General features: G+C 45.1%; 1 protein-coding gene across 1 annotated transcript; it reads left to right on the top strand.

Moving 5' to 3' along the window:
- Positions 1-5257: 5257 nt before the first annotated feature.
- LOC121601445 lies at positions 5258-7105 on the top strand. Its single transcript, XM_041930270.1, has one exon. It carries the CDS (start codon positions 5258-5260, stop codon positions 7103-7105), a length of 1848 nt encoding a protein of 615 aa, XP_041786204.1.
- Positions 7106-10654: the final 3549 nt, after the last annotated feature.

Genomic DNA, 10654 nt, shown 5'->3' with positions numbered 1-10654 from the left:
GCAGAGCTTACATCCGCGATAACAAATTCCATAAAAAGGATGGCACAAACTAAGATCAATTGTGCGGAGGGACTCACCATATACCACTATCGGCGATCCGTTGGCTGCATATTGCCGCATCGTACACTGCTTCGTGGGGATGTAGTTAGCTGACTTCGGAATGGTATTGAAATTGTATTGTATTTCTTAGTTGCGAGTCCACCATATAATGGTAACACAAGCTTTAGTAATAATAATAGTAGTAATAATAATAATATTAATAGGTAATGACTAAATGTTATACAAATCGTATTCGTTCTCTAAATTGTCGTGTCGTTTCATTAAAATCAAAATGGCCTGCAGTGCATTAAATTCGCGCATCATTACCGTAATGGGTTCATTAGATCCGTACTGCGTATTTCTAAAATAAGTTCTTAATAATTGTCGATTTCTGGTGGTTGGCCTGTTTGCATTTAAATTAATTTGTTCCAATATTTCCGGACAGTCATATTTCCACAAAGTAGGTCAGCAATGACAAGGCTTGCGCATTTCTTCTTCTATCAGCGAGAGTCTCTAATCCTAGCAGTAAACGACGCGATTGGTATGGTGGCAAAGTGTTACTATCACTCCACTGAAGTCGCCGTATCGCAAAACGTGTGAATTTGCGTTGGATTCTTTCCATTCTCTCTTTCCGAACGTCTGCAGATGGACACCAGACAATTGAGCAGTACTCCAATTTAGGCCTAACTAATGCACAGTTCAAAGTTTTCACACACACTGGATCGTTGAATTCCCTCGTCATTTTAAACAATAAACCTAGAGTTCTGTTTGCTTTCTTGATCATATCTTCATAATGTGTTTTAAAAGTCAGTTTTGTGTCAAGTAGAACACCTAGGTCGCGTATTTCACTTTTCTTCTGAAGAAGCTGTCCGTTTATCCTATAGCTATGTGAGACTGGTAGACGTGCACGAGTAAAGGACATAATGACACATTTTTCAATACACAGACATAACATATTACGCTTACACCACTTATCGAATAAGTCCTTAGCCATTTGGAGGGTATTAGTGTCCTTGGAAAACGAGTAAAACTTAATGTCGTCGGCATACATTAATAATTTCACATCACGCAGGACAAAACTCACATCATTAATATATAACAGAAAAAGTAGCGGTCCAAGATTACTGCCCTGCGGCACACCTGACGTACAGTAAAATGGATTTGATACAACTTGTCCAAATTTTACACCATACAGTCGGTCTATTAAATAAGATTGAAGCCAAGTGAGAGTACTCTCGGTTAGTCCTAGTTTTTTTAGTTTTGCGAGCAGCATATCGTGTGATATGCTGTCGAAAGCTGCTTTCAGATCTGTGTACACACTGTCTGTTTGTAGGCTAATATCCATGCCACTCAAACAATCCGAGATAAATTTTACCGAATTTGTGGATGTTGAACGCTTCGGCATGAATCCATGTTGTTCGTTGCAGATATAATGCCGAGATGCATTCAGCAAGATTTCATGAAAAATTGTTTCACACACTTTAGCACATGAACATTGACATTGACGTAATTCCTCTGTAGCTCTCTGCAAGGTTCGGATCGCCTTTTTTGAACAGGGGCGTCATCCAGGAAGTTTTCCAGATCCTCGGGACCGTTCCGGAAGAGAATGAGATCCGAAATAATTGTGTCATATACGGCAATAAGGTGATGACACATTTCTTTAGTACAACAGAGGGAATCCCATCTGGACCAGGATTGTAGTTCATTTTTAATTTAATTACTGCAGCTTCTACCATTTTGCAATTTATTTCAATTAATGGCATCTCTAACATGTCAGCAGGAGTGTTACAAGTGGCTTCGCTAATTTTCTCTTGATCAATAATGCGAGGACTGAATATATCACGAAACCGAGAAGCAAACAACTCACAAATGCCACTTTCTAACGATGCAGTGGTACCATTGTATGACAGTTCTGTAATACTTTGTCTGTTATTTCGTTTTGAGTCGATGTATGACCAAAATGCTCTTGGATTTCTTCGAAGGTTGTTTTGGACACGAGTAATATAATTTTCATGAAGCATTCTGTTGTATGCACGGTATCTTCTCGACGCAATACGATGTTGTTCTCGGTTTGTAACTGTGTTATGACGCTCAAAGTTTCGTAACGCTGTTTTACTTCGCCTTTTCATGTCTGCTAAAAGGCGATTAACCCAGGGTGGTTTGCGTGGTTAATTTTTTGGAGAAACTGTTTTACTTATGACATTTGTTAATGTTTCGTTGAATTTTAAGACTGCGTCATCAATTGTGATTCCTTCACCATACAGAAAGTTCCAATTTGTATTTGCTATTTCAGTGTTTAGTGCAGTATAGTTGGCTTTAAAGAAGTTCAGTTTAGTTGGAACGTTGGTTGCTGTTAGAACAAGCACGCGGTGCAGAGGTTTTTTTTTCCATTTTGACACATATGACTAGAGGTGGATGATAATTATCAGCAGGTAATAAATATGTTGTAGAGTTAGATTGTTTAACGGTCATAAGATTTGCTAAATTGTCATCAGCTTATACAAGATCTAATATTCGTCCAGTTTGATTTCTCACATTGTTGACTTGTTTTAACAGGTACATATCAATGATATCAATTATATGATTATCACCTATAGCGCTTTGGTCAGAACCACTACTCCAGTCAATTCGATTTTGGTTAAAATCGCCAAGTATTATCAGTTTATCGTTTGGTTTGGATACTATTGTTAAACGTACAGCGATCAACACGCCACCTCCTCGAGAGTGTGAGCTGTTCGTTTCGCTATGATCCATGCGGTATACATTGTAATCCTTAGTGAACAATAAACTAGTTGGAACATTTTCATCTAGCCACGTTTCAGTTTAGGAAATACTATAATTTCATAATCGTTTTCAGCAAGTGATAGTTTAAAATCATTTGTTTTAGTTTTAAGTCCTCGGACGTTTAGATAATAAATTTCGGTTATATGTGTTGTTCCGGTGTCTGTGGATGTTGTTCTATCGGTTATAAATTGGATGTGTGAGCAGTGGCCAGCGGTGATGCTATTAGTGTATGATTGTTTGTAGTGGTTATGACAGGTTTCACGCGTAAAACCGATGTTGTTGATGCGTGGTGAGTGATGGTATGGTGAAGGGCGGGATGTTAGGTGATTATCAATACTGTTATCATCTAATGCTGGGTTGTTACTTGCTGTCTGTCTATTGTTTTTTTGGTGCATGTGGCTTCGGTGGATGGCTCTATCGTGCAATGTGTGATCGGTTTCGATGATGGGCAATGAGCGAGGTGAGGACCCGTGGTGGGATGTGGCATTGATGCGTGGAGTGTGTTGGTATGGATTTCCGAAGGTTTGTGGGGAAGGTCTCGAGGAGCAGGACATCAAAATTTTTGAACAGGCGAGCGACGGTCGGTGAATTCACGGAAAATCAATCCCGCAGGCCAGGTAGTCGGAGCGAGAGCCTTGCTTTTAAGCGAGAGCATCAATCCCACCTTAAACGAAACAAAAGTGAGAGTGCTCGGATTGCGATCCCGTGGCAGCAGCCTAATAACGGTGACGTCATCAGTGCCTAGTTGGTGAGTAACCATCGCTTTCACATCTTGCTCTGATACCGAGGGGGCTATTCGAGTCAAATACAACCAAAAATTTTGTTCCATCGGAACCGTAGCTAAGACACGAGACGGTGTTGTAATTGCTGTGCCAAAAAGTAGTGGAGCGGCATTATCGGTGGTTTTTGAAATTGGTGGTAAATAATCGACAAGTTTACGTTTAGGCGCATTGCGCTTCGGTGCATTTTGAGAAGTGCGGATGGAATCACTATTGCGTGCACTGAGTGGTGTGAATGTGTTGGTGAGAGATGGTTGCATTTCCAGGCGGTGGAACTATGGAACGAACAGAGTGTGAGGTTGTGTGCGTATTAACGCCTTCCTTTTTTAGTGTAGACAACATCTCATCACGCATGGCGACAAATGCATGATTAAAACGGCGATCAAACACCTTCAGAAGCTCCTTCTTGAAACTCTCCAGGACGGCCGTAAATTCGCCCAATAATACAGGTTTGCAACGCCGGATATTCTTGCAGCCAGCACAGAACCAGGAAGTAAGCGACTCGGGGATGAGAATCTCATTCAGCACTGCGTCAGAGACTCCCAGACATGCATGATGAAACGATTAATTACACCATCCAGCACACACATATACACTCTCGTTCATTACAGGCTTAAGGCATGAAGGGCAGGGAGCAGTCATGTCGACGATTAATAAAAGTGATCGTGATCTAGATGAGCAGCACACTTCCACGCCAAACAGTGATGAAAAACTCGCACGGAATCCACTGATGTATGCAGCAATGATGAACTCGATCAGCAATCTCACCAAATCAGGTCCGGAACAACCACAGAACGAAAAACACGTACAAAAAACGGAAAAACAATCAGAGCGCAACCAGAACACAACCGTTGATACCAAGTGTCTAATGTCAAATGACGGAAACATCAGCGCCAGTGTCGATTAGGTAGCGGTGTTGTGTTTTACGGTCGAAGATCACCATCCGGTTGCTGACAGGTGAGATGGTGTTCACTTGCGATCCGATGTTCCCGGCGCATCCTCATGCTGATTGTGGGGATTTCCGAAATATTTTTTTTTATTAACAACAACTTTTTATTTCGTCCAATCGAATAGTTGCCTCTATCCTTGTGTTGGAGATTGATCATTTGAATTTATTAGTTCGAATTCGAAATTCGAACTCAATTTAGAAATAGGATAGGAAATGAACTCATAGGCATAGATAAGGATAACAGAATGAACTCAAAATGAATTATGTAATGAACTCTTGACAATTGAATATACAGTAGCAAACGGACATTTGAACGGGTCGCATTAATTTTCATAACCGGCACAAATTATTCTAATATCGGGAAAGAAAACGAGTTGTACAACGTATACGAACATTCGTGAGTTTTCTCACATTTTTGGTCCTTCGAGCCGGATTCGTGCGTGCTAAGTGTTTTCTTTCGCTCTGCATCAAGAGCAACGGCAAATTCGGAACGCTCCGCATCACGAGCACGGTGCAAGTCATCATTCGCGCAATGTCGAATTCTCGCGCTCGTTCAAGTTCATTAGCCCTGCAGCAAGGACATCGGTCGAATTTTCGTGATCGTGAATCGTGGTTTATTTTTCCCGCGTAAATTCGAATTGCTACAGTTTCGTGAACGTTTATTTCGCGTTATCGGCATTATCGTGAAATTCTAACGGAAGCTAAGATGGACAAGAAGATAAAATCTGCTCAGCACAAAAAACTCGTCGCAGTGGAAAACATTAAGGCGCTGGAGCGCTTTAAGCAGAACTTCAAACCCGAAAATGTAGGTGAAATCCCGGAGGTTATGGAGGGTTTGGAACAACACAGACAGGACTTTTTTGCCGCGGTGGCAAAGCTGGAAGAGTATGACGACACCAGTGAGGCGATTCAAGCCTGTATTACTGACAGGATCGATATGGAAGAGCGCTGCCGGCAGCGAAAATTGTTCCTTAGAGTAAACCAGCGGAAGGAAGACAATTCGCTCAACGACTCCTTATTGGCAAACTCAACCCTAGCGTTTGGACGGCCAAACACATCAAACATACGTTTTCCCAAAATCGAATTACCAACGTTCGACGGTGATTCGACGAAGTGGTTGTCATTCCGCGATCACTTTGTCGCGATGATTGACGCAAGTGCCGAGCTGCCGCCAATTGCAAAACTGCAATACTTACTTTCGTCCTTGAAAGGTGACGCTGCGGTTCCCTTCGAACATGTTACTCTGACCACGGAAAACTATTCTGTTACCTGGGCTGCGCTGCTTAAGCGATACGACAACTCACGGATGCTCATTCGCGAGTACTGGCGACGGCTTCATTTCCTACCTGCGATTGCAACAGAAAGTGTCGATGGCTTGACGTCGTTGGTAGATGAATTCGTGCGATATGTGAATGGGTTGCAGAAGCTGCATGAACCTGTCGACTCATGGGACACGCCTTTGTCCAACATGTTGCTGATGAAGCTGGACAATGAGACCATTCTGGCGTGGGAAAGGCATTCTGTGCATAAGAAAAAGGATAAGTACAGCGAGTTGATCGAATTCCTGCAAGACCGAATCCAAATCCTAAAATCGAGCCAGAGTATCTCGTGCGATCGGATTGTGGCTCTGATCAAGGTGGCCGGGGCACATCGGCCCACCGCACCACGGCGGTCGGTAACCAACGCTGCTTCTGTGCAAAGGAATACTCCCGTTTCATCGACCATTCAACAAGTGAGCTGTCCATTGCAGTGTGCAGATCATCACCTGGTTCGAAATTGCCCGGTATTTTTAGCCAAAAATACTCAGGAGCGGCGGGAAATCGCACGGTCAAAGGGATTGTGCTGGAATTGTCTCAGTTGTTCCCATCAAGTGAGATCGTACAAATCCGAGTATTCTTGCCGTTCGTGCAAGGAACGCCATCATACGCTGCTTCATCAACCACCACAACAACCTACAGTCGCTTTGTCAGCCCAATCAGAGTATGATATGGTGTTTCTCGAGACGGCTATTGTGTTCATCGTAGACGATTATGGAGAGAAACATGAGGCACGGGCGCTTTTGGATTCGGGCTCTATGTCCAACTTCATTTCGGATACGTTAGCTCGGAAGCTCATGACACCTCGAGCGAGAGTTAATGTATCAGTGTCTGGCATCGGAACTTCAAGGCAGCAGATAAAGGGTTCGACCACGGCGATCGTTCGTTCAAGGAACCTTCAATTCACCACCCCATTGGAGTTTCTGATCCTGGATACTCCCTCGGCGGACATTCCCACCTCACCAATCAACGTGTCTACGTGGAACGTCCCGGATGTAACGCTAGCAGACCCCACGTATCACATCCCAGGCAAGGTCGATGTGGTCATCGGTGGCGATACGTTCTGGGAGCTGCATACCGGACGCAAGCAATCTCACGGTTCGGGTCTGCCATGGTTGATAGAAACGCAGTTTGGATGGGCGGTAGCAGGAAATACAACACATTCGTCTCAACAACATCGGATATGCAATATGGCAACGAGCGACAGTCCGTTGGAAGCCATATTGACGCGGTTCTAGGAGAGCGAGACCATTTTCGACGAGCCCGCTCTATCTCTGGAGGAAGACATGTGTGCACGTCCTTTCATCTCTACTACAACCAGAGACCCATCTGGCAGGTATGTCGTACGTTTACCACAAAATCATAATTCGAATGTCGTTTTAGGAGAATCGAAAGCAATCGCTGATCGTCGTCTCCTAGCGGTGGAACGGCGGCTCAAGTCTAACCCTGCAATGAAGGAGGAGTATAGTAATTTCATGTCGGAGTATGAGCGCTTAGGGCACATGAAACAACTCACCGAGCCGGTGGACGATTCGTGTGAACACTACTATCTCCCTCATCACGCGGTGCTCAAGGAATCGAGCACAACCACCAAGGTCAGGGTAGTCTTTGACGGGTGGTGCAAGACATCTTCTGGCTACTCCTTGAACGATAAACTCCTGGTTGGGCCGGTGATCCAAGACGATCTTTTCACCATCATCGTTCGTTTCCGGTCTCACGCAGTCGCACTCTCAGCAGACGTTGAGAAAATGTATCGCCAAATTCACCACGATTCTCGCGACACTGAATACCTGCGCATTCGGTATAGAGGAAACACCGCAGAGCCGATTCAGACGTTTCAACTACAAACGGTTACATATGGCACGTCTTGCGCACCCTTTTTAGCCATAAGAACGCTAAAGCAGATCGCTTTCGATCACAAGATGCAATACCCCCGAGCAGTGGATCCTGTATTGCACGATTTTTATGTGGATGACCTGCTAACGGGAACAGACGAGTTGGCAGATGCAATTGAAATGCAAAGGCAGATTTCCGAGATGCTCAAGCAGGCTGGATTCGTGTTGAAGAAGTGGGTGTCGAACGTACCCGAAGCACTAACCGGCATTCCTTCTGAAGACCTGGCCATTTTTCCTACTCACGAATGGCAAGATCCCCAATTTGTATCGATGCTTGGTCTGGTTTGGAAGCCAGCAGTTGATATGCTGCGATATCGGATCGATCTACCAACTGCTGCGACGATGTTGACAAAGAGGCTAGCTTTGTCCTACATCGCCAAAATCTTTGACCCGCTTGGCTTGCTTAGTCCCACAATTATCATCGCTAAGCTCTTTATGCAACAGCTGTGGAAGTTGCAAGAAAACGGGAAGCCATGGGATTGGGATCGTGAGCTACCATCACATCTCCAAAAGGAATGGACGGCATTACATTTCAAGCTGCATTCACTTCGGGAAGTGCGCATTCCGCGTTACACTTCAATTCGGCAGGCAACAAACGTACAGCTACACATTTTCGCGGATGCTTCTCAGGTGGCATATGGTGCTTGCTGTTACGTCAGGGCAGAAAACGATTCGACAACATCGGTGCAGCTGTTGGCAGCTAAGTCTAAAGTAGTATCGTTGTCGAACACACACTCTATAGCGAGACTCGAGCTTTGTGCAGCGCGGTTGGCAACGCAACTGTTCCGGAAGGTCAGTCAGTCCCTCAACGGTGAATACGATGCTTTCGCTTGGACTGATTCCATGACCGTGCTACATTGGCTTAATTCAGCACCTCGGAGGTGGAAGCCTTTCGTTGCCAACAGGGTGGCACAAACTCAAGGAGAAACCCGGATCAAGTGCTGGAGGCATGTTCCTGGTGTAGACAACCCAGCAGACGATGCATCGCGAGGTCTACTACCAGACAAATTGCAATTCTGTGAACGATGGTGGCATGGGCCACATTGGTTGAGCAGCAAACAGGAAGAATGGCCTATAAGAGAACCTGCAATAGAAGAAACGGCATCAATAGAAGAAGAACGTGTTACACATTCACGAATAGCTGCAATGTCGATGGAGGACGATTTCAACAATAAGCTATTTGCACGGTTTTCAACCTACCTCAAGCTTCGTCGAACCATGGCGTATTGTTTACGTTTCGTACAATGCATGAGGACACCGAAACCCGCAATTACGTCACCGACAGCCAAGGGTCATGCTTCGATTCAGGACATGCTTATATTCATTGCACCTCCATCTCGAGACGAACTCATCCAAGCTGAGCTGTAGTTGTGTCGGTTAGCTCAGCAAGATTCATTTGCGGATGATTTACCCGCGGTTAAAAACGGCAAGGATCTACCACGCAATTCAAAGCTGAAATGGTTGTCCCCTTTATTGATGAGGCGGGAATCTGGCGTGTTGGTGGCCGGCTTCGCAACGCACAAATAGCAGAATACGCGAAGCATCCCATACTTCTTTCTGCAAAACACCCGCTCGCAGCATTGTTAGCAGTCGCGTATCACCAGAAGTATATGCACACCGGTCCTGAACACTTATTATCCATCCTTCGTGAACGCTTCTGGATAATCGGTGGCCGTAATTTGACCAAGTTGGTGTTCCATCGGTGTCACAAGTGTTTCAAGGCCAAACCTACACTGGTGCAACAATCCGTTGCAGATCTTCCGATATCAAGGGTTACACCTACGAGACCGTTTGCTGTGAGTGGCGTGGACTATTGCGGTCCGGTATTGCTGAAATCGCCTGTTCGCAATAGAAGACCCACCAAGGCATACATCGCCATCTTCGTGTGCTTTGCAACACGAGCGGTCCACATTGAGTTGGTGAATGATCTCACTACGGCGGCATTTTTGGCAGCACTAAGGCGCTTCGTGGCTCGCAGAGGTTCAAAATCGCGGAACTGCATTCGGATAATGCCACTACGTTTAAGGGGGCTGCACACGAACTTCATCGCCTCTACGAAATGTTTAAGTGCAGCAATAGCGAACGCATCGCATTTTCAACTGGTGTGCCAATGAAGAAATTCAGTGGAAGTTTATTCCACCTCGGGCGCCACACTTCGGAGGACTGTGGGAGGCTGCTGTACGATCCGCTAAACAGCACCTAATTCGCACGATAGGAAGTACGAGCCTCACTCAGGAGGGAATGATAACATTGCTAGCACAGGTCAAACAGTGCTTAAATTCAAGACCCCTGATTCCGCTTTCTAGTGAGTCTTCGGACACGCAACCACTCACTCCGGGTCATTTTTTGGTAGGGTCGAACATGCTGGCGTTGCCACAAGTTGATAGGAGTCAGGTGTCAGCCAATAGATTGAAGAAGTTTGATTTGGTGCAAAAGCATATGCAGCATATATGGTCGCGTTGGTATCCGGAATATTTGCAGCAGCTTCAGGCCCGGGCCAAACGTTTAATAGTTCCACCAGTATCGCTAGAAGAAGGGCAATTGGTAATCATAAAGGAAGACAATATACCACCTACCTTGTGGCCAATGGGTAGAATAACACGATTGCACCCTGGAAAGGACGGCGTTGTTAGAGTCGTAACACTTCGTACAGCTGCAGGAAAGGAGATAGTACGCGCAGCAGCTAGATTGGCAATCCTTCCAAATCCAAACGTAAGTGAAGACAATTAACCTCGAACACCAAAGTTAGGAGGCGATCAGCGCGAAGCACGTGTGTAATGTAAACAACCACACCCCACATACACACGACACTATACACGAAGTGACAGATCGACACTTGCAACTTGTACAACACAACACCACATTTGCACAATATTTACTATCTCTGAGGCG

This window comes from Anopheles merus, unplaced genomic scaffold, assembly GCF_017562075.2.
Source record: "Anopheles merus strain MAF unplaced genomic scaffold, AmerM5.1 LNR4000092, whole genome shotgun sequence".
Lineage (NCBI taxonomy): Eukaryota > Metazoa > Arthropoda > Insecta > Diptera > Culicidae > Anopheles > Anopheles merus.
This window is presented reverse-complemented; position numbering and strand designations above follow the sequence as displayed.

Excerpts from the sequence above, each read along its gene's own strand:
- LOC121601445 (XM_041930270.1), top strand. The coding sequence starts at position 5,258 with ATGGACAAGAAGATAAAATCTGCTCAGCACAAAAAACTCGTCGCAGTG.